Here is a 25032-nt window from a genome sequence, read left to right on the forward strand (position 1 = left end):
ACTGAAGAAAGGCTTCAGACTGCTTGGGCAGCAGCTGATAACCGCTGCTGACTATTCAAGTATGCCTTGTTGGTGTTAGGGACACTGATAGTTTGCTAGTGGTGGGTGAATTAATAAAATATCACCATCCTGCCTCTGTGTTTCCTCTGGGGAACACCTTGTCCCCATGCTGGACAGTTGTGCACATATGTACATGCTCTGAAAGGATTGCTGTTCACTGCGTGGTGGTTACCCTGCTCCTGTCCTCATGCAGCTCATTTAAAGAGCCCTGCCAGAAAGATTTGGCTTAGAGATAACTGCTGAAGCCAGGCACTGGAGTGCAGAGTGCTGGAGGATCTGGCCAGGCTTAACAAAACTTAAGAGTTGGCTCTCTTCCATTGATTTTACTCCAGTCACATAATTTTCCTGAGCTGGGGTTTGTAAGACAATGAGTTAAATTTGTTTACATGTCTCAGGCTGATTTAAACAATCAGGAGGAATGCATGATGTTTTTTATTGTGAGTGACGTGTAGATAATCAAGAGGAAGAAACACTGTGGGAGGGAGTAATGCTGGAGGGCAGTCCATTCCCAAGTAGTGAGAGGTGTTCCAGGTGCTGTTAATCCTGGTGGAGAGCAGAACGTGTCAAGCTGAGTCTCTTATGGGTCTACTCACCTTAATGTTTCTTGCTGCCTCCCTACTACCTGAACACTGACTTAATCCAAATTGCTGCTGTGCTGCTGGTGACGTGGCCGCGTGTGAGCTCAAGTCTACACGCTCAGTTCACGGCAGTTGCTGAGTGCTTAGTGCTTTACCTCCGTTTTCATTAAGGGGAAAAGTCCAGCTCGCAGCAAGCTCCAGGCGCTGCTGAAGGTGCAGAGGCAGGGAAGGTGCCGCTGGAGCTGTTGCTGCAACAGTGGCTGGGGCACAGGGCTGGTGACCCTGCTGTGCCAGCATCCCTGTGCTTGCTCTGTGGCAAGTCGGGAATAATGCCAGGTTGCGTTTTGTGGGTGAGAGACTCCGTGACTGCAGCTGACTTTTAAATTCACAAAAATGGGAAAAGGTCACTTCTGAGAAAATCGTGGGTGAGTCAGAGTCCCCTCTCGGCTGGAGCAGGATCTGCTCAGCAGGGAATGTCGATTCTCCATGGAAGCGGATCCTCAGACAAAGCCAGGATGTAGCACGCTGTCACAGGGATCTGGGTGTACCAGCTGAGGCTGACCAGATTGGCCCTGGGTCTGAGAGCTCTCTGTGCGAGGAGGCACTTGGGGCTGTGTGAAAATGTTTGCTCAGCTGTGCAAGAGTAGTGTAGATGAGTTAGAGGCAAACTGAAGCTTCCCATTTTGATACAGAGAATGAAGTTTAGAATAACTTATTTTTCACTGCCACCTCTGCAAAATAAACCGATTTGGGCAACTGTCTTCTCTGTATCCTGACAAAGGTAACTTTTTGATCCTTGCTGATGAAGTGAGAAGAGACATGGATGGGCTCCTCATGCTGCTCACATGGAAGTTCAGTCTTGTCACGGTTGGGTCACCGCAATCAAGGCTGCCTGGTGTGCAGCTATGACAGAGTTCTTAAAATCTGGGGAACTGGTCCTGAACTCCGGTCCCATGTGAGGCTGCACTTCTAGAGCTGCTCCATCAGCTGCAGCCAAGGCTCCAGCAGCTTGGATTCTTTCTTGCATAGCCGTCACTGAAATTGCACTTGAGCTGCAGATCTTTACTCACTACCCACAAAGACACGCATGCCTTCAAGGGCTGAACGGCAGTCAGACCACTCACGTGGCTTGAGGAAAGCCTGCGATGTGTGCCTGAGACTGCCGCGTACAGAACGCCTTGCAGAGGCGAAGTGGTCAGGATTTTTCATTGCACATACCCGGTGATTTAAATTTTTCACATTTCCTGCTTTGCCTGCCACATCCAGAACAAACAAAGCCTTAAATTCATCAACTCCTTGTCTGCTTTCCTTGTAATTACACTTCACACAATCACACCTTCTTAAAAGCCCTTCTAGTCTATTTGCATTTAAATGGAGAATGACAGCTTTCGTGTTCCCCGTCTAACTTATAATTAACACCTTTTCTGACTGTTCTATTAACGTCACCTACATGGGGAGAGGCTGAAAGCCTGCGTTACTTTAGAGACTTCATTTCTGCAGCATCACAAGTGCAGATACTGCCTCTTGGTTTGTTCAGGTCTTCGGCTATGGCACCATAGTTATGTGCTCTATAATTGTCACCTTTTTTCAGATTTCCTAAATTACTGTTGTATGTGGTATTTTATGACTAAATAATAGATTTCAAACATTTCAGGGTGTGGGGGAAAGTCCAAGTAATAAACTTTTCACTTGTTTGCCTTTCTTGAGTAGGCACAAAAAAGGTTGTTACTGTCAGTTATTTGCATCTTTTGACAAATCAGCTTTTTCCTCTTTTGAGACTTAAGTGATTTCTGGACCACAGGCTGATACATCTTGGGGTGTGTTTTTAAGTGCATAGCCATTTGCACTGGGGTTTAGGCTCATGAAGGATCTGTCATGTTTGAAGAACATCTGAGAGTTCCCAGTTCCTGCAAAAGTCACTGGGCGCTGCAGGGGCTCAGTTCTTAGGAAAAGATCAGGCTTACTCCTGGGAACTGCTTGATGATCAAAGGCCTATTGATGCTGAAAGGAAGCAAAAGCCTTTTAATGGCTGAGTAATGAATATAATTTTAAACTTGGCAGCAGTGGGAGGAAACAAATAAGTAAGAATTTGAACCCAAAGATTACCACAGGAGAGGGTGAGTGAGAAGATGATTAATGTTACAAAAGTAGAACTGTTTTTTTTTTTCTGGCAAAGGCCAACTTAGCTTCTACTTAAACGAAGTGGCAGTTCCCTTCTGCCCGTTACAACATCCCAGACTTCTCTGCTTCAATTTTTTTTTGGTGTAACCTAGAGGGCTCTGTGTTTAAATCATAAAAAGAGGTGTATTCAGGATCATTTTTCCATATGCTTTGAAGGAAAGGTTGCAGCAGTGCTGCATTTTCTTGGAACGTTTATTTTTTTCCCAAAAATATTTGACAGGAGGTTTCTTACAGTTATTGTAGATAAACAGGTGGGTTGTGAGGCCTTGATCTCTTGCTCAGTGGGTCTGATGCCCCGTCACATAGTCAGTAAACAGGGCTGGATAGATGTGATGAGTTGAAGGAGCTAGAGGAAGCTCCTTTCAAAATCTTGAAAAGCTAATTCAAATTCCTATCACTTCAGTGTGAAGATATGTATTTTTGGGAAGAATGTACCAAAGCTGATTGATGATGATGATGCAGAAAATTATTGACTAACTGTACCATCTGTTGTGCTTCTACCCTATGTTTTTCTCTTACCACTTATGTATGTTCAAACTGTGTATTTTCTGGAAAATAGTGTTTGATGTGAAAACAGAACTTAAAAGATTCAGCAAGTCACAACTTGTTGATGTCTCCATAATGGAAAGGAAGCAAAGGTTGGGACAGGGAGTTTTTGATGCTTTTTTTATTAGCTGTAGTGTTGTCCTTCCATCTGCTTGTGTTGCAGTCACTGTCAGGCTGCGTAGGTGATACCAGTGTGAGAGCTGAGCACAGCTGTGATGCTCAGGAGCTTTCTGTGACATGCCTTTATCCACTTTTCAAGCTGATGAATGAAACTGCATATTTAATCTTGGCAGATGTGAGCTTGGCCCTATAAACTGTGGCAATTCTTCTGTGGAAATTTTAATAGGAACTGAGCCAGGGTGCTGCAGCAAGGCTGCATCCTTGTGATCTCTGTTTAATTGTTTTTGGGGATGATGTGTCTTTACCTTAAGCAAAAATACATTTCTCAATCATGATCAGCAGTTTCTCACATTGAAAAAAGAATCAATTTCAATGGCAAAACAGCTTCAATAAACTTGTGTTTTCCTGCAGTTGTACTAAAATGAAATGTTGTGTCTCAGTGTTTCAGAGGAAGAGGTTCTGCATGTTAAGAGGGAAGTGAATGTTTTCTGAGTGTTTGCTTTTTAGCCTTTTTCTGCCTCCCTTCCTTGCTTCTGGATAATTCCTTCTGGGAGCCAGCACTAGATCTTATAACAATTAAAGCAGATTTTAATTTTAATTTAATTTTCACTTGGAGAACACATGGGACAGAAGAGGCAGAATTTCTTCCTGCACCAGTGTATTTTTTGAAAATGTTGTCATGGTCTGGATTGTCACATATCAGCATTTGAACCTATGTAGTAAGGGTTGGCATGTCACTGAGAGCAGCTTCAGAGCACGTTGGTATTTTATGGCTTCTATTACAGACCCAGGTCTGGATGATGCTGTGGGTCAGGGTGTGTGCTTTGCTGAACTTCCTGAACTAAATCTCTTATTATGGGAGCCAGTGCAGTGTCTTCACCTAGGGCTGCTTTGAGCTTAGCAGAATTTTACTGTTTCAGTCTGTATCAAAGCACTATTTGAGGTTTTTTGTGGGGTGAGGGTGATTTGTGCATGTATCCCTCAACTCCCAGGCTCCCATTTGCTTGGTGTGCTAGTGGCAAGCCTCGAGGTCCAATTTCCCAAAGCATTTCTGCAAACCAGTAAGGAAGAGCTTGGGGGTTGTTTTGAGGTTTTTCTAGGAAAATCTGAGTATCAAAGCTGTGAGTCTGAAGAGGTTCCTGGAGAGCAGATGTCACCGTTGAGGCAGGATGGGAACAAAGAGACTCCAATTCAGAAGACAAGAAGCTAGTTGATTTATTTCAAATGCACTGCTCTTTTATAGGGAACACCATGCAGACCAATTTCATTGGCCTTAAAGTAAAAACATCTTACACCATTGGTGCGCTCTGAATGACGCATGGTGGCAGAACCTGCCTATAAACAATGTGAACAAGAGAGATAGAGAATTATTTACATTCCTTTCCAGCTCTCTCCCAGGCCCAGCCTGGTTAGAAAACCTCTCTTTTCCTCTCTGACTGAACTGAGAATATCCATAGCAGGAGCTGGGGCTCTCCCTGCAGCTGTGGCAGTAGCGGGGTTGGAGCTGCGTGCGCGCGAGGGGCATCTTGCTGGAGCCTGGCAGACGGCGTCTCCGCATGGGTTTCCTTGCTGGCGCCTGGCAGGACATGGAGACCTCCTCTCCTCTTGGCACGGGGCCATGCAGGGCCTGAGCTGACCGTGGTTCTCAGAGACTTTCTGCCTGGTTTCCTGACACTTGACCTTAGGGAGCTGCTGCCGGAGTTACAGCATAGCCCAGGTTTTCAAAAGGTTTTCATGACACCTATATGATAAAATAGAATTTGAAGGGGTTTTAGCTCTTGTCTTCAGGCAGTTTAAGATCTTCTCTGCAGCTTAGAGAAGGGAAGGTTGCTGTTCTCAACTGCATTATTAAACAAGTAGCTACTTAGTGTTTTTTCGCCTTATCCTTCTCCTTTTTAAACTCTAGCTCCTTCTGTTCAATGAAGTTGCAGGAAAACTCGGAATGAAAATTACATTGACCCCCTTCAGACAGGGTGAATGGTGATCCTGAGCAGCAAAGGGGAGGGGCATGACCCCTGGCCTGGCTGCAGGGCCAGTGGCTGTGTATGGCCAGCAGCCCGGGCCACTGCACCCCGTGAGGGTATTGAAGATTTAGCAGTGCCCGGTACTCCCATGCGTGTGTGAGCACCCGCATCCACTGGGAGATTTCCAAGCAGGCACCTTTGTCTCCTCTTAAACCTTCAGGAATTGGCACTATGGCAAATAGGCAGTGTCCCTGCCCTTCCCCTCTGCCCCCCCCCTCCACACTCTTTAGAAGAATTTATTGCTGGGAAGAGAGCTTGGGGTCAAGGAAGGTTCAGGGAAAGAAAAGGCCTTTAGAGGTATTACAGCTGCTGCCTTTGCAGCAAGCAGCACGTTAAGTTATTTTACATTCGGTGTCAGGGTACGTATAGGAAACATAGCTGCTTCTCATCATAAATATTATTGTTGTGAGAGACTCAAGTGGTTTAGGGTTTTCCTTTTGTTTGAATGTGTTCAGAACCTCTGAGCAAAACAACTTGATTACTCTGAGTTTGGGTGTTTGCCAGCCTAGAAATAGAAGGACATCCGTAATCCACATGGATGTAAGCACAGTGTTTTAATAAAAAGCAATTTTCGGGGTCATAATATGTGGCCTGCCCTTTTGTGAAACACATTCACTTAAAAAAATAATTTGCAAGCCTACAATTTTAAATAGTAGATCTAGCCAATATTGCTTCTAATTTTCCTTATCATTTTTCCTAAGTTTTTATGTTTTGCAATTGATGTTTCCCACACCTGACTGCACAAAGGTTTTCTGGCTTACATGGTGCAACTGCCCAACTAACTGCTTATAGACAGAAAATTGCTGACGTGCAAAATTACATCAGATGCACAGCGGAAATGGTTCTATTATACATTTTATTATAGAAGGATTGTATGTATTTACTGAAGCAGTGCTCTGCGATTCCTGCTTTCTTTTATGAATGTTTAAAATTGTTTGCAAGAGTAGGGTACATAGCTATTACTGGACACTTCTGTTTTGCTGTATTTGGAAACAGTTTGGCAGTAGCAAAGTTGGAAACTATGCTAAACGTGCACAGTCTAACCCCTGGATATGTTTTTCTGCCTTAGTGGTACAAGTACATCCTTACTGCAGTTCCATATATAGAATTTTGCCATCTGTCAGCGTCATTTTCCAGAGCTCCCACTGAGTCAGGAAACCCCCTCTGCAGCAGTCAGACCTCTTGGTTAACTACTACGGCAAAGCCAGTCCTCTGCCTCTCCTCTAGGGGTGATTAAATTTGCAGTAGGTGGCTGTTGGTATAGTATTTGGGAAGACATCACTGGTGGGGAGGACAAGGTTCTTCCCTTGCAAAGTAGACGCTTGAGAATTTGCGAGTATGAAGAGGCATATAGGAATTGTATGTATACAGTAGACTGTGCAGTAGAGTAAAAATAGGACAGGAGAGAGATGCCTGCATGTTTTTTCTTCCCCAGTTTCTATAAAGATTAGAGCAAGAGATTCCCTTGTTTTACAGTAGAATTTCACAGGCAAGGTGTAGTTTAAAGGATCTGGCTTTCTGTGAAATATTTCTGCAGTGCATGTGACTCAGGGTTATTGGTGCTTTGGTGTGGGGGTGGTGGAGTTGAGTGCATGTAGATGTGGTTGAGGAGGAACAGGGGGATTTGACCTGGTGTTTTCTGAGTTTCTGAGACCTTTCTAAATTTGTTTGTGTGATTGTTTTAAATGCAGCTACATGGGTTTCCTGGTGAGCAGCTTTCAAGCCAAGTAGCATTGCCTTGTTTTTTTGCCAAGTAGGCAAAGTTCATTCTTTGAAAGAGACAACACCTTCAAAATAATGGATTCTCTTTTACTCCTGGGTGAAGAATTGGGGTGGAAGTCTGAAGAACAAGAATGTTAGTTTTTCACAGTTATTGTTGCAAATGGATTTGCCAGCTGGTGTGCTTGTCACTCCCACTGACTGCTCCTCAATTTGTTTCACAATGAAATGGATGGATAGCTTTTTCCTTCCTACTGTTCTTGAAGGATGGTATCAGGAGTAGAAATCACTGAGAAGGATGCATATACCTTGTGTACCACAATACTGTATTGTGCAGCAAATTCTTGATGTAACTGATTTGTCAGTTGTAACCATCCCATGGAATTCAAAGTTACTTTCATTCTGGATGCCATGATGCCATTGTCCAAAACCAGGGTTTCTGTACAAAGTAGATACTTATCGATAACACTGGTGTACCGTGTTAATCATCCTTCTTTTCTCTCCTTCCTAAAGCTTGTGCAATGAGGACAGAAACTTGCTGCGGATTCGAGAGAAAGAGAGACGGAGTCAGGAGGTTCTGGAAGACAAAAAACAGTTCTCTGAGAAAACTCCCCTCTTTGCAGAACCCTACAAGGTAATGGTACAGGGGGGGAGTGGTAGGGAAAGAGAGAGGAAAGAGGATGGGGGTGGAAGAGAAGAGCTGTGGCTTTGCATAGGGTGTAGCAGACTTAAGCATGATAAATACAAACACAGCATCTTCCCATCTGTTTTAATTTCAGTTCCTCAGAGTATGTGGTTGAATCTCTGGTGGTTGTGCAAGAGCAGTATGGTCTTCAGGCCAGCCTCCTGTAGTTTGAGCGATAGTGCTCAGGAGTAGCTTGCAGCTGTCTGCCTGCAGCTGTGGGTATAACAAATGAATCTGATGTTAGCACTCCTGGAAGGCTGCAGGTGCACCAAGCTTGGCTTGGAATAGCTGATAGTGGCTTAAGCAGTCCCATCTGCTTTGGAGAGATTTGCAGAATCAAGATGACCTTGCCTAATTTCACTCATGGTGATGTGTGGTGATTAAGTTAAGATCCTGAAGAATGCCTCTTCCTGAGCTGGATCTCTTGGGGGGCTTTTGAAATGTCCACCTCTTTGTTCTTCTGTTGCAGACTAATAAAGGAGATGAGTTGTCAAACCGAATTCAGAACATGCTGGGCAATTATGAAGAGGTCAAGGAGTTCATGAGCAACAAATCTTGTCAAAACCTTATAGGGATTCCAAAGAGCGTTGCCCCTCAGTTTCCTCCTGGACAGCCTGATCGCCCATACTTCCCTGAGAAGGCCATCCATACATTGCCATCTTCATTCCAGCACCTGACCCGCCGTCCACCCGTGGGACCCATGGTTGTACCCCCTCGTCCTCCAAGCCACTCCAGTCACTACCAAAAGGCACAATCAGGAACCGAACCAGCCTCAGGTTTGCACAGCAAGGGCCGCAGCTTGCCTAGCACTCGGAGCCACGGTCAGGAACACGGCCGGGGTGGCTGGGACTCTCAGGCAGGTTTTCCCCACAGCCACAATGGCAAGGCTGGGAGTGGGGAAGGTCGTGCTCATGGCCTGCAGGCCTCCCCTCTGGCGCTTTCCCCGTTCCTGCCATGTTTGTCTTCTCCCGTGGCACCCCTGTCACCTCTACATTCCAGCCAGCATATCAATTCCAGGTCACAGAACAGCAGCAAAAGTCATGGGTCAACCTACAATCAAACCAAATCATTACAGGACTTAGTGACAGGATCTCAGGAGAAGGAAAGTCGGGACAGCCTAGCCATTACCTTGACCAGCACCACTCAGCCTTCCTCTCAGACTTTTCCCCCTTCTCTGGCATCAAAAGCCAGTGCAATGCAGCAGAAACCAACTGCCTATGTCAGACCCATGGATGGCCAAGATCAGGCATCATTTGAATCCCTGGAGCTTAAACCTCTCCTGGAGGAGTACCATGAAGGACCCAGTGAAGATGTCTCAGATTTGAAGGCAAAAGTTAAAGCTGAACTATCCAAGTTGGAAACCCCTTCTGAGCCCAAGAAAGAGACTGATGAAGATCTCTCAGATTTGAAGGCGAAAGCCAAAGCAGAACTATCCAAATTCGAAACCTCTTCTGAGCCCATAGAGGTGAGTGGAATTTTTGGGGATATCTGTTGGAGCAGGGTAAGTTTGGCTATGGGGGAACAGGTCATCAAACAGTAGTGACTGCCAGAAGCAGTGATGACTGTGTGTGTGTTGCCCTGTTTGGAAGGTGCATTTTGAGGTTGACCTGGGTGTGAGATACATGTTTGAATGGTGAAAATGTGACACTTCCTGTGATTTTTCTGTTGTTTTCTCAGTGAGGCTGCAGCAGGTTTTATGGTTCAGACCTGCCTCTGTGCCCATAATTTTTATTTTCCTCTAAGGCTTGTTGAAAAGAAGGGGGGAAATGATATGATGAGAAGATCGAGTGTTGATGCTGAGTGGTGGCGGGTGGAGGCCCCAAATCCTCACTGAATACTGGGCAGCCAGCAGTGCAGTGGATTCTGTGATCACCTGGGCTTTTTGACTGTGAATACCACAGGATTCTCCTCTGTAAGTTTGTAAAATCTTGCTGTAGACCCACAGGAAAATATGACTTGATAATGCAAGTTTCCTTGTTGTACTCCATCTGTTTTTGCTGACCCAAGGCCACCTCTCTGATTTGCAATGTGGGATGGAGGCAGAAAGCAGGTAAAGCAGTGGGAGAGGAGGAACAGCACTGTACATGTGTTATTCAGCAAATGCAGCTCCTTTTCCTGTGCTCTTTGAAGCCCCGTTTCAGCTGTGCCAAGAGACCAGCACTCTTGACTCTCCTGCCTCGTGTCTTGGCCTCTTGTGAGCTCAAAGGCACTTGGTCACCTGGTACATTTTTGCAGATTTACTGTGCTCATCCTTCAGCCCTGATTTTATTGCTATGCCCTGTGGGATGTAGGATCCCGTGGTCCTAAGGCAGCTGGGCAAAGAGAGCTATGGAGATTATTTCAGATTGTATTTTGGTGCTTCTGTAATGAAGAGTATGGATGCAGTCTGTTTTTCATGGAAAAGAGTGTGGATCAGCTGCAAATGACTGTAGGCAGTATCTTGTGGGAAATGAAAGGAAACTGTCAAAATGACATTGCTGAGAAGTTGTGAAAAATACTTTTATGTTCAGAGACTTTATTTGCTACTGAGTAGGTTTGGCATTGCACATCGCACCTCCAAACAGGAAGTTCACTGAGGTCCACATTACCTTATTTGCTTAACTGGATTTTCCTCCTGGGAGATAAAGAAAGCGGTGCAGGGCATCACCTTCTACATTATCTTATTGTCTCATCTGCATTATTGTCTTATCTCTTTTCCCATCCCCATGCTTCTTTTGTCATCTCATGTAACTCTGGTTTAATACGAATTTTGATAGGGAAGCATTAGCTATGATGCTGTGTGCTGAATGAGACCTTTTTCTCCCTTTCTGTTGAGCATGTAAGTCTGAGTCCAAATGCCAATGAAAATCCTACAGTTGCCAGTACCATTGCAGGAGTACCATTGCTCATGCTCCTTCTGTTTCATCTGTGGCAAAGTAAGAACACAGTAAAAAGGGAATTGAAGATAATTTAAAAAAAAAGTTGATAACAAAAATAATTGAACAATAAAAACAATTGATTAAAAAAATTGAAGATAATAAAAAATCCTGGCAGAAGCCAGGACCCTGGTTTTAATTATATGCTTAGTCCATTTTGAAGCTGATAAAAGAGCCATTTCTTGAATATGCTGAACTACTACTGCTTTGCAGTAGGGATCTTTAGGCTGTGGCCCTGATTGTTTTCTGTGCGTAGGCAGGGAGGAATACTGGCATTTTGGATAACGGCTCTGTAAGCTCTAGTGAAAAATACATTACTTTGATTTCTGCTGTTTTCAGTCTTGTCATTGTCACATTTGCTTACTTCTGTTTGGTCTCAGTGATGAACATCTATTTGATGATAGAGCCCTCCAGGGCTGAAGCCTGGAGGGAGAGGAGGAAGAAACAGTGTGGTGGCACCCCTGGATATATGGCCCATGGATGTCCTGTACAAGAGAGGCTGCTTGGGGGTCTGTTGGTTGGAAGGTCAAACCCCTCTTTAGTTCTTGGTGAAACAGGAGCTGTGGAAAGGATCCTGCCCTGCAGTGACCCTGACAGTGAATAGGTCTAGACTAGCAGAAACTTTGCTGTTCTTTCCTCCTCTTCCCTGAACTGTTTGGCCCCAGTTTACTGAACAGCCACATGCCAAATACAGTTTTTCCTGTGATCTCCCTTGACATGACTTAGGAAAGCAGTTTCCTCAACATGTGTTCTGGTTAATTGAATTTCTAAGGCGGGTTTCACCTGCAGCTGTGAATTCATTATTGACAGGTTCTGCTCTTGGGAACACTGAAAAGTTCAGCCTTACAGGCCAAATAGACAACACAGTTTCACTGAGGAGTTGTTGGAAAGGATGGATAAATATAATTGCCTGGCAAAAGATTTATGATAGTACAGCCAGGATGAAAACAATCCCCCCTACTGGCTGGACAATGCCCTTACCTACAGATAAGTCCAAAAGTCAAATGGACTGATCCATCTCAACCCCCAAAATGTATGGTTCATCCCACACCTGTAACCCTCCCCTGAAGCATCAGGTGTCTGTAACCCCATTGGCCCAAGTCTTGTTCCAGCCCACCTTGAAGCCCCTGATAAGGGGTCTCTGAGGGGCCAGACGCCCTCTTGGAACTTCCCCTCTCTTGAATCTTCCCCCCTTCTTAGAACTTCCACCCTCTCCTAGAGCATCCTCTCTACCCCTTGTCTCTCCCCTCCCCGATCCCCTCAGGCCTTTCCACGTGCTGCGTCTGGCAGCTCCAAGCAAGACCTTTCACCATCCCTAATAAACCTGATATCCTAAGAGCAGCCTTCAGAGATCTCTCGTCTCCATTCATCTAAACCGTCCTGGAGCCCAGCGTTCCCTACACAGAGTTGAATGAATCCACAGTGGATAACAGTGCAGTGACTCACTTTGCATTCACAGAGACACTGAACAACTCTTTCCCCTCTTTCCCAAATCAAAGCCTTCACTTTCAAATGTCATCACTGTCCCTTTAAGACATCTTTCCAAATTTGTTGAGAGAGGGCTTAAAAATATAGGACACATGAAGAAGCTTGGATGTATCCCTTCTCTTCATGTGCCAGGTTTTTCCTCTTCTCCAGCACCTAAACAAAGATGCTTTTAAAGTCATTCTCTCTCTCCATATCTCTAGGAGAGCTGCAGCACCAACAAAGACCCTTGTATTGCCTCCATTGACACAGACTGTGATGTGTGAAAGGGAATCAGTTTGACAGCAGGGGAAGAAGCAGTCAGACTCTTTTGAGGGAGAATGTTTATAAATCCTCAAGCATTATTAAGGGCACAGTGTATGGAGGAATGTTCGGCCTTTGATGCTCATTGAAGATTTGGCTTTATTTTCCCAAAAATTTTGGAGGTTAGGGCATAGCTCCTTCTACCTCGTGTAATGAGGCCTCATCAGATTCTCCTGCTTGTGAACTGGGAAGCAAATAGGGAAGCAGCCAATTTAGAACTCTTAAGCAGCAATGAAGCAGCCCAGATGTCTTAAGTATTTTTGGTAACACTGTATTATCCTTGTGTTCAAATTGCTGTAATTGAGCTGTGTTTTCCTCAGTAAAAATTTATCAATGTTCACCAAGTAAATATGGTTGTTAAATAGCAATTATTAAATACCTATGAAGATGTTTGGATGGCAAATACAAAAAGTCTGTTCTAGGTAGATAATTTTTCACTGGACTTCTCTTCATGGCACCTGAGTTTTTCTACTGGCAGAAGCTGTCAGACAGGTGAACCCTGTGGAGTAGAAATAAATACATTGTTTTAATTCTGCATCCTTTCAAAATGAAAATTATTAAAGACAAATGTAGCACTGTTGCCCTTATGTAATGAATACACAGTAGTCAGCATTAAGCTATTGTCATCTTTCTACCAATCTTTTATGTATTTCTCATTTAGTGAATAGAAGGGAGGTTGTTTTGTTTAGGGTTTTTTTTCCCCCTTACCTCTTGTATTTCTTTTTTAACTATTTTTTTTCTTGCTTTGCACTAAAAGAGGTAACAAGGTGTTACTTCTGCATCTCCTCTGCTGCCCTTCTTATAATCAGAAGTGCCTTAGGTGACTGGAGAAGGGCTTCCATGTGTCCCCACAGGCATTGTGTCTATTTATCTTGTTGCTGGTGTGTGACTGCTAAAGAAGCAGATCAAACATGAGTGAGAATTGTTACTTTTTCTGACGTTTTGGATAAGAAAAGTTTTAAAAGCAAAAAAAAGTAAACCTCAACCTCACCATAAGAGCTGAAACTGAGCTATCTCATTTTAGGTAAGCTTCCCTAACAACTTGCATGTAAATATCTGGAGCTGTGCTATCCAAGGCCTTTCTTGCAACCCTTGGGCATTGTGGTGTGAGCAGAAATGAATTGCAGCCAGAGCAAGGTTTACTGTGGGGATTCTCTGCTGCTCCTTGTCATACCAAGTACCCAAAGGCAAATCCTTTCACTTGGGTCTTCTCCATATTCCCTTTTGGTTCTCAGAAGTAAAAGCAGTTGGTACTTTTTATGCTCTTACATTATTTTAACTTCTTGTTGCAGGTACATCCAGAGGCAATGACTTTAATCACTGCCCCTTGGGATGGTTGCATGGACCACAGTCAGCTTGGGGGTTTGACTAGTGATTATGAGGTCAGGATTGCACACAGCTTTTGCATTTTTAAATGCATAAACACATTTTGGCTTCTCTTGTTTTTTTCTCACTTGATGAGCATGCAGTATCTTAGGAGAAGTCACAGTCAATCCCGTTTGACAGGAAAGAATTATATATCGGTGCTGTGCTTTGTTTGGGGTTTTTTTCAGCTAAACCAAGCCAGAGCATGAGGGTGTAGTTATGTAAACAGAAAAAGCTACTTGTATTTGATTTAATAGGTCAGTCCCACAGGATGCGAAAGAGGATTTTCCCTTGTGTGCATCTCCTTTGGAAGAAGCCACATTTTCTATCCAGGCTGGAAATAAACCAGCAATAAAATGCCAAATCAGCTCTGATGGCTCAGGTGAATCGTCCTCCAACAACATCTCTCTAGATTTCTGAAACTCTCCACACTGTTTCTTGCACAAGTGGAAAGTGCCAAAGGGACAGATGTTGCCAATTTGAACCGTACAGGGGGAAGGCAAATATTGCTAAGCAACCGAGTGCTTGAGAGAATTTTTCGGAGAGGAGCCAAGGGAGTTATGTCTGGGAGTGCCTGCAGCTTCTCATGGCTTGGTGTGAGGGAAGAGATTAAAAGTTCTTTCCTGTCAGGGCTGATGCCGCCAGCACAAAAGACACCATAACCTATTGACACTGATTAGGGCTGACAAGGCAATGTATGAAAACAGGAAATCTGCCCTGCCATGTGGGAAGGCAGTAAGACATGTTCAGAGAGGTAAGTGCAGCACACGGCCGGCGCCAGGGTGGGGTCAGCAGCTGGCTTCAGCGGGACCAGGTGAAACCCAGGCGGGCACCCAGCCCCATGAAGTTCAGTGGAGACCGTGTCTGGTTCTGCCTTTCATTCTGACAGGGAGCAGGTTGCTGAAGGAGGGGCTGGCAGGGAGAGGGGGTGTTTTCAGTGAGTCTTGTGATAATTGCAGGCTGCCTCATGTAAATGGAATTGTACTTCTCTAGTTACTGAAGGATGAAAAAGCTTATTAATGAGGCAAGTCTTAAAACACCTCTGTGTGGTTGTGCTTCTCCGTGGCCAAGCAGTACTTCATAGGTAAGTGCCAGCCTGGAGATCTTTGCTTTGGTGGTCACAAATGCCACTGGAGATGTTTCTTCAGAGAGTGAATCTGCCTATTTCAAGCCTCTGAGTTATTTTGGCCATAGACTTGTGGTGTCTTGTTCAAGAGATATGTTTTCAGGAACGAAACACAAGATTTATTTTCCTACATTGATCATCACATTCGCACTCTCCTAATGCTACTTTGAGCACCTCCTGGACTTTGATCTGATTCTTTGCTTTGTTTAAGTGTAGGGAAATGTTTAGCATGTGCTTTTTGTTGCATTTCTTACTTCATGGGATTTTTTTTTTTTTACTGGCTACCAGTGAGCCTTAGTGGAAGTGGCATTTTGCAGCTTAAGGATGCTGCATAGGAATATGGATCAGCACAGGGATGTGGGTTATGACAAGTCTGGTGGTACTGCTTTTGCTTCTTGGGCACTGATCACAGTGCTCTTGGCCCATGTGGGTGCTGCAGCAGGCAGGTGCCTCACTGAGGTATTGGTCAGCTCTATGGCTTTCAGTGAGCACCAGCATCAAGGGTAGAGGAGTTCCTCTGCTGTTTGTATGAGCTGGTACATACTGCATGGAGAAAGTCTTCCTGCTGGCCCTGGGTAGGGCATGAGATAGCCAGAGCTCACCAAAGCTTGACTACAGCAATATGGTAATTTTTGAAATGAAGTCAGCAAGTAGTAGTGTTCCTGCTCTGGCACATGATTCAGTGTAGTCTGTTTTTATATGAGTTATGCCTCTCTTATTTGTTTTCTTGTGTTGTTATTCTATGCTTTGAAGTTTCAGGTCTCATTTTTCATTTTGTCTGATGTCTAACAATGTTGCTGTCTGAATTATCTTTAACATCCTTCTCCCTCCCAACCTTTAGATGCCAGTTTTTATCTACATAATGATGAGCATTTATTACTTAGACAATAAAATAGTGCTGTATTGTTTTAAGCCAGTAGAATATTTTAATTCCCTGTTGGAAAAGGTGATACTCCTAATTTTTTGACCTCCTGCTTTTCAACACACCAATTTCTCCTCCAAACTGCTTTAGCAGTGTCACATTTTTTGCCAATTTGTTAAATTAATCTAATGGTTCATAAATAGATAATGAGCTGCTCTTTTTGCATGCAGTCAGGGGTATCTTGGCAGTCCATTGTACTCCAAGCAAAAAGTCTGGGTGCTTTGCCAGAGAGGCTCTGCCATCAGCCCACCTTCCTTTGCATGTACCCAACCACAGGGAGACAAACTGCAGCTGACATCACTTTGTGCTTGTTTCATACCCAAAAAGCTGGATTCTGGGAAGTGTCCTCTGTTCCCTCCCTTCCCCACAGCCTCTTTCATCTAATAAAAGACACTACAGCCTTCCATGAGTCCCTCTTCCAGGATACTGAATTAAACTACTTTGGCCTTTCTGCCTATTCTTCAGATGGAGCTTTTCTGGAATCAAAGGAGGAAGGAATAAGGGTGGTGTTTGCTTTGGCTGCTAAGGAAATTGAGCTCAATAGTACTTGGCTTGTGGACTAATTTTTAACTAGTTATGAAACTTGACCTAAACTCCCATTACTTACAGAAACTCTAGTTTAGGTGACTTGGTCAAATGTGCACTTTCCTTTGAAGACAAACAGTAACTTCTGGTATTCAAGAGATTACCATGTAGTTTCAGTTATTCCACAGTCAGTAATGTTATCTTGGCTGCCTTACTAAACTTCACAAAGTGAAAAGAAACAATTGATCAATTAATAAAAAAAACAATGAAAAAACTCCAAAGACCCTACTTTAAGTTTTCAGATCTTTTTCACGGCTCAATGTTAGAAAGAATAGCAACAGCCTAGCAATATTCATTTCTTGTTGTTTTCCTGGGAGATGAGAGAATTCAGTTTCTGTATTAGCATAATTTTAAGAGACTTTGTCTTGAATTAGAGCCTAAATTCAAGTATTTGTTTTAATACACTATTGAATTGAAAGCACCCCGAAGGGGAGGAGTGAGTGAGCACTTCCCTGTGATTTTTAAGGTTAACTGCTGTATGTGTTTGCAACTATGTTTCTGTGTCTGTAGAACAGGCACACTGACAGAGTGATTGCACATTTACAAGCTTGTTGTAAAATAAACAATGTCTGGAATGATTCCTTATTAACACGGTAGTATCTATTTCTTTTAAAGCTTACATTTTTTAAACTTTGTTTAAGAACAGTAGTTTTTTAAAACATGCCTTACGCATGTTGTGTTTTGAATAGCAATAGCTTATGAAGAATGCTAAAGATTTAGGAAGAAACGGTGAATTAGTGTAACAGAAGACAAAATTATGTTAGATTCAACCTATTCCTCCTCGTTCAAGGAATACTTTGGTTTCTTTCATCAACCTGTCAGCTCACTGCTGTTCAGACCAAGCTGTAATTCAGACTTGGCTGGACACCATCTGTTCTCTATGGGTGAAAGGTGTGGTATATTCAGCCTGAATGTTTTCATTTGAAGCAGGCATTTTACTGAAGGTGCTCTTGGGCTGTCACATTGCTTGTCTCTTTGCATTTGTGCTTTGCTAATCCTTGGCTGGGTGTGCTGAAGGAATGCCATCTGTGCTTTACCAGTGCAGAGGACATCCCTTGCCTCCTTGGTGCAGGTCAGCTTCATTCCTGCCCCTCTTTGCCAATACAGTATAATTGTTGCCACAATAATATTGCACATTTTTCCCTAATGAAAGCAAGAAGAGAAGCAGTGTGGTATTTATTTTTCTGTTTGCTATGGTAGCAGTAACCCCTTGGGTATGTCCTACCCTTCCCTTAGACATTTCCTCAGAGCCTTCTGTGGTGTACGTGTAGGGCTTTCAGGAGTCAAAGGATTGCATGTGAAACTATTACAATGTAGAGACATTGCCAGAGAGGACATAAAAAAGTCATGGTACACAAAGGTGGTAACCCCTATTCATCATGGCTATGAATTATGAGCCTGCCTGCTCCCATCCCTGAGGTATTTTAAATTATTGGAGTATTTTGCCATTGGCTTGTGGGAACCAAACAAACATTGGCATCATTTGAGCAATTATTTGTAGAGGAAATTATGGGCAGTAAAACAGTGACACAGAAAATCTGGAAATGTCCCTAGTCTTCTTCAGTTTGCTGTCCCTAGGATGCATCAGGAAAAGATGGAGAATGCTTTTCCTTAGGCAAAGGTTGATTGGTGTCTTGGTACTTCTCGTACATTTCTCCTTGTTTGGATTTTAATTCCAAGCTATTCAGACAGTATGTTAAATAAGCAAAAACCCCATTTCTTCCCTCCAGATTATACAAACAAGGAAAGAAACAGTGAACTGATTCTCTCCCATCCTCTCAGCATTGCTTTGTTTCCTGATAGCTTTTTGAGCCGGGGAGGCTCATGGCCTGTAGCCTTCCTATTGCACCTGAGTGACAAGGATCACTTCCCAAGTGCCAGCCAGGTACATTAGCTCAGCACCTCCTGCTTCGCTTGGCTGAAGGTAAAAATTGTGTGTGACAGCTCTGCAGTGTGTAAGCCTGGCCATAAAGAATTTCTGTGACTTGAGGAACACCGTCTGCAGCCTTTAATGCAGAGTTTAGGGAATGATAAAAATGTCTTTTAAGGAACCTTGCATTTTGAATCATGACAAAGGCAAGTGTCTTCTATATACAGACTTAAAATATTGTGGACTGGTTGTTCTAGACACAGCATAAGCAAAGAAGGTTCTAGAAGGCTCTGTCCAGCCCTGGCCTCTGTTCCCACCTGGCAAAGCTCAAGCTGTTTGCTGGGGATAGGATGAAAAGTGTCTGTGTGTGCTCAGCTGAGTAATAAGAAACATCTCCTGGGAGAAGACCATGTCAACCTCTGCTGCTTTTACAGCTGAAAGTATAAGTTAATCTGCTTTCAAGTTAGGCTACTTTAAATTACCTGGTCACTCTGTTCAGCATACAAAATTGAAGAGTGACCAGATAACTGGTGGACAGGACTTGCTTTGGTTTCCCATTGTCCTTAGCAAGCCAGGGAGCTTCCAAGAGACCTGTCCAATATTTATCTCGAGGAGGATAACTTTCATCTGTGTAGACATGATAATGGTGATAATAATAAGGCACCTTGCTGTTCCAACCACAAAACATAAAATCTAGAAATAGGGTTTATTTTTAATTTACTTCAGTTAGAAAACAATAGTGATATTTGCCTTTGAAAGCAAAAGGATATCCTGGTTTGTTTTTTTTCCCTGCAAGTTAAGTTCCTTGGTTTGGAAACATTTAGAGATAATTCTTCCATTTCCATTAAAGTTTAAAAATAGCATGTAGGCTCTTTCTGAGTTAAGAACTTAGGGAGAGAAATACAATTCCTATCTTTTCAACACACGTGTTTTCTTCTCTTTTTTCCTTTGGGAATACTATTCTTAGATGTACTAACAAGCATCCCTTTATTCATGTCCCTCCCACTTGCCTTCTCCTTTGATGCACAGGTCCTGATGACTGATGCCTTTTAGCTCCCCTCCAGGCTGTGTGGTCCATCCCAAGCAGCAGCACAGGGATGTGCTGTGTGCTGCTGTGGGACTGGTGATGTTGCTCCAGGCTCCAGCCTGCCTCTTCAATTTGTTTTATTTCCCAAACTTTTATTGGCAGTGTTGGTAATGCAGGGAGGTGCTGAGGGTTCTTTCAAACAGCTGTGAGAACCTGCATCTTCAAGCCATGTTTACCGAGTCTTGAAGAGGAGGTGCACCAAGTGCCACCACTGCCGTCATAAATCTAACTCTGCTTGTTTTCCAAGGGGAAAGTGGTCTTTGGAAATGGAAAGCATTTCTGAGAGATAGCAGCAGTTAATTATCTGAAATGATCCTCAGAACCACAGGATGCCTTTCACCACCAAAAGCCCCAGTTTTCTTGATGGTCTTAACAAGCATATTTATTATTTTCTTATCTTTTGTTGTTTCAGCTGCAGTGGCCAGCCTTTTTCTGGAGTAGGCTAGAGTAAGGCTACTCAAAATATTGTTAAAGTATATCTATGAGCATAAATTGCAATGAGGTGGTACTGGAAATGAGAAAATACCTGAAACAGTGGTTTGCTGCTCTTACTCAAATGCTTACATTGAAAGAAAATTGTGTATTCATTCTGCAGGGAACAGGGGGACACAACCTCAGCCTTTTATGGACACAATGCTTACAGATTCACAGTAAGCAGTATTCAAAATTATTTACTAGAGAGACCTTAAGGAGACAGTGGGTAAGAAAGTTTTGTGGAATCAAGGGGTCAGAACTAGATTTTTGAGAGGTACTATACAGATGTTGTTCATTGCAGTGGAGAGGTGCTCTTGTGTGGAGGTTCTTTATGCAGGGCAATTTACCAGAGAGATAATCAGCCTTGGCTGGAGTCCTGGTCTGCATGGCAATGTACAGGTGATGCTGCACTTAACTTCCAGGCTTACTTTGTTTGGATTTCAGTTATATTATTATTAGATGGAGCTAATAATAAGAGATGCACAAATTTTTATCAGCAGCTCAGGATTTGTAATGAATCCTTCATTAAAACATATCAACATTCAGTTCCCTCAGGACACAACCCCCTTGCCTATTCAGTCAAAGAAAGACAAAACAGTAATTTGTTTTGCTTACTCCGTTTGAACACAAGGAGGCCCGTGTATTTATTTTTAGATTGAGCAAAAGAATCCATCTCAGGGTTAGAAAAGCGTGTAAAATCTTTAAGGAATGTTTTATTTCCTGCAGGCATCCACGCAGGAGCAGGACAGTGCAACCATTGTTTGTTGAATATTTTGATGTAAAATGCTTAAATTGCCGGGATCATTCAGTGTCAGCTGAAGAAAACTCATGGGAACAGTTTGATTTGGTTTCAAACCTATGGTGAAAGCAGTCACAGGCTGGAGCTGCTGTCTTCACTTGGAGCTGGGCTGCTGAGTTGAGGTATGGGCAGAAGCAGAAGAGAAGGTAGCATTTTTTTTAGTGGAATAACTTTGGTGTTCCCTTGGAAAAGAGAGGAGTAGACTCAAATGAGTTAAGTGTACTTGTGGAACCGTCCACAGGGAACTTGGCTAGAGGCAAACTGTTGGTGAAACCCTGGTGCCCACAGAGGACCTGAAATAGCACCCAGAGAAATTATTTTAGAAGGCTCCTGTGGATTCTGAGACTGGTAGATTGGATTTGTCATCTACAATGAAGTTTTGTTATGTCAAACAAGCAGCATAAACACAAATGAGAAAACAAATGCATTTATCCTGTAATTTCAAAGACACTATCTGGCTGGATAAGACAGACTCCTTCTGTAAATTTCTGTGGTGCCTTAATATTGTTTTACTGCACGTACAGCAAAAAGCATAAATGGGTTTTGTTTTTCATGAACTACAGAAGTGAAATCTAACACTGGAAGCAATGTCAAGCAGGTCTACTTAAGCTTTGCTTTGATTTGCTGGAATTATTCCAGTCTCATTCCATTAGGTTGAAGAACTAGAGTGGTGAGAGGGGAGACCCAGGATGTGTTTCTCTTTTAGCTTAACGCACCCATCTGGCTACCTGAAACTGGCACAAAACTCAAACAAGTGCATCCCCAAACATGTATTTCTTACAGCTGCTGCAGTGTGTTCTACCTTGTTACTGCTTTCCACAAAGAGAATCTGATATAAGGTTTTTATAAAATGTCAGCTATTTCAGTTTTATTTGTATTTAATTTTGTCTTTTCATCCTTTTGTATTCTACCTTATGTTTGGGTTTTTTTTTTGTTGTTGTTGTTTTGGTTGTCATGTTTCTTTTAAAATGGAGTGAGCTTTCTTCTTCTGTGCCAAAAGCAATGTGTCTTGCAGTAATTTCTCCTGTGAAAATTAATCCTAGTCTTGGGGAACCTGCTGAGAAAATTGCCTTCCCTTCTCATGGATTTGTCGTTCTGTGACAGCAGCTTCCTGAATTTCCTGGAACAGCTCAGGCTGCTATTAAAGGGACTCTGCTGCCAAATAGTACCTCTATTTATTTTACAGTAGTAATGAAAGCTCAGACAATATTCCTTGTAATAAAATGGCCTTTAAAATCTGTAGCCCTAGTTTATGAAGTTGGTCATTAAGGACATACTGAGCTCTGTATGATTTGAGATTTTAAACAAATGATGTCTATAAAGGTTTCATTACAGTAATGAAAGTCTGTTTTTGTTGTATATTTCTGAAATGTTTTTGAGCTTAATAGAAAAATAGCACCAAGAAAAACCTAAATATGTGCAAGTATTCCCACAGTTGCATATGAGGGAAGTGTGAAGTCAAGGAAGGAATGGTCTCATCCTTAAAATACAGTTTCCTTTGAAGTGTTTGCACACACTTTAGCCTGATTTGTTATTGACTTAATCCAAAGCTCACAGGCAACAGTGCAAAGACTTGCACTTGTAAGCTTTAGCTCAAGCACCACCTTCTTCCTTTTAAAAGCACTAACACTTTTTACATTAACTTTATAAAGGAAACAAGCAAAACCCCAAATCCTTACAATTTCTTAACATGAAAAAAATCAGAAGAAAATCTTGTGTTGACTACCTGCCTGCATTTTTCTAACTTGGCACAATTTTATGGCTTTGTTAGCTTTTCATGCCTGTTTCCCCTGTGTAGTCACTTCTCCAGTAGTTTCCAGGGTTGTTTTTTTTTTTTTTTTCTTTTGTTCCAGCAGCTGCAACAGTGATGTTTTCCCAGGTTCACCCCAAGTGTCCATTGATGCCAGAGCTGAGGAAGTTGTGTTTTGTTAGAAGAGTTGGGTGCTGATGGAACCCTTGGGCTGGAAATGAAAGTGTGGTTTTATGCCTCAGGGAGTTGTTGTGGTTACCAAATTTCACCAGGATGTGCTTCAAAACCAAGTTGTTTTCTATTGTTTCCAATCCATTTAGCTACATGCAATTAAAATATCCCTGATCCATAGCTCAGGGAATACAAAGCCATGGACTAGGTTAGTGCACATGGGAAAATACCACATTTTAAATGGATTTTATGTGCTTTCTAAGAAAAAAAAAAAAAATCTGGTAGCAAGGCATACACTGATTGCATGACAGGTTTTCTTTGTGTTTTTCTCATAATCTAAAATATCCACTTTGTAAAGGTTTTAAAATTATTATTTTCTAGTTATGCAAATATTGGGTACAATATAAGAGGTGCTGCAGATTTGTAAAATGAAAATAATTGTAGGACTTATGTTCTGTGATATGGAACACTTAAGTAGCCTTGGCAGGGAATCTGCTTGGTGTCTGGTGTTCCTCAAGATGTTGTGTGAAAGCCTTTATGAATTTTCATGTTTATGTATTTGTGTCAATCAGCAATACGGTTTGAGCTTCAAGCTTTGGCAGCCTCTTTCAATACATGGCAGAACATTATTGCGTCCATCATCAGGATTAGTAGGGCCTTCGTTAAAATAATACCTGCCTCTTGTTGACTGGGTCATTTTGGAAACATGCCCTGTTTGTGTCCATCTTGCATCTGTCTATAGCACAGAGAGGATGGATTTTTAACTGTACAAAAATACAGTGGTGGGAAGTTGCTTTGGAGAGTAAGTTGGCTTGCTATCGCTAGTGTGACTTGTGTGAGGAGAGAAGGTATCTAATATGCAAGATCTCCTCCTGCTCTGACTGGCTGAGCACAGATGGGTGAAGAGAGGACAGGATGGTAGATTTCAGTCTGATTTTTGTCCTGCCTGTTGTTTTCAAACTAAGCTTTCACGCAGTGAACTATGCAGTTTTGTGGTCGTCTTTGCATTCAAGCAGCAATGACTGTGCAGTTGACATGAAAAAATAAATTTAAAACTAGAGATTCCTATTCAAATATATTAAAGCATAGTATTAAATGGGAAGCAGCTGAAAATGTGATTGGTTTGTTTATTTGGGTTTTGAGAGTTGGCAACCTTCTCTGCTGATAGTTGCAGGGGCAAAGCTCTCATTAGGAAACAGAAAACCTGACAGCAGAATGAAGGGCATGGAACTCATAATTGGCTTTTCTCATTGTTGCTGCACCACTTGCTTGGGTTTTGTTGGTGCTAATAACTCAGTCTGAGATCAGGCAAAGAGCAATAGCTGGCATGCTTGAGCTGTACGCACACACATTTCAGTTTTAATTAGGAGGAGATACCAGGCAACGCACTTGTGCTGTAGCTGCTCCTCTCCTACATTGCCTGGGTACCTGCAGCACCAGTTTCACTTAAGATGGAGATGGAGTTTGTTTGTGCACAGGATGTCAGGGGGCACCTCCAAACGGGCTGTGACAGCAGAGGCTTGCAAATAGCAGGGATAAGCAGTTGGGTGGAAATTACTTAGATGAGAAGGAACAGAAAGGTCTGCGACACCTTAACGCTTGCCTGAGAGGCATCCTGTATCCATTCCAGTTAATATCTGCTCCAGACCTCCTGTCCTTGTCCTTGCACACCCTGTGTGCTCTGACTGCCCCCGGCCTTGTTTGAGTCCACATATCTCAGCGGTGTCACATGGTGGCTTCTGAAATAATGCATGGCCAACTCTCTCTGAGAGGTGATTTTTTTTGACATCTTGCTTGAAAGTACTCTGCCACAGCCTCCTGACGAGGCAATCTATTTAAAGACCAGGGAGAAAGCTTCAGCCCCCTTGTTCCACACATGATAGCCATACGGTCCTTCAGCTCCACTTGGCACATGTGACAGAGTGGGATGAAAATGTGTGGTGTAATTTTTAATGGAATATCTTTTAAAAAAGAAATAACCTTAGAAGCTCTCTAACCTCGTCTTCATTACAAAAAAAAAAAAAGCCCTCAAAACAACCACTGCTTATTCTTTGTAGTATCTGTGGCCCACATATTATCACCACCAGTGGGGCATCTCTTTTGTGTGCCTGGTGGTTCCTTAGGCAGTTTAGTTTGGGCTTGATTTTTAGTTTATTATCCCGATTTCCTCATTCATTCTCTAGCAGGGTAGTGTGAGGCTTGGGGCATGAGCAGAGGTATGCGTTCATGAAAGCGTGCGTATTTTGGAATTGCTTGTGAGGAGAGGA

General features: G+C 42.9%; 1 protein-coding gene across 2 annotated transcripts in view; it reads left to right on the forward strand.

Annotated features, from left to right (window-relative positions):
* Positions 1-25032, forward strand: part of AFF1 (ALF transcription elongation factor 1) — a 67987-nt gene that overhangs the window by 15209 nt on the left and 27746 nt on the right. For both annotated transcript variants that reach the window (XM_021549218.3, XM_021549219.3), the window contains exons 2-3: positions 7742-7862; positions 8383-9378. In XM_021549218.3, the coding sequence (XP_021404893.2) occupies positions 7742-7862; positions 8383-9378 (1117 nt within the window). The remainder of the gene's footprint in view (positions 1-7741; positions 7863-8382; positions 9379-25032) is intronic.

This window comes from Lonchura striata, chromosome 4, assembly GCF_046129695.1.
Source record: "Lonchura striata isolate bLonStr1 chromosome 4, bLonStr1.mat, whole genome shotgun sequence".
Classification (NCBI taxonomy): domain Eukaryota; kingdom Metazoa; phylum Chordata; class Aves; order Passeriformes; family Estrildidae; genus Lonchura; species Lonchura striata.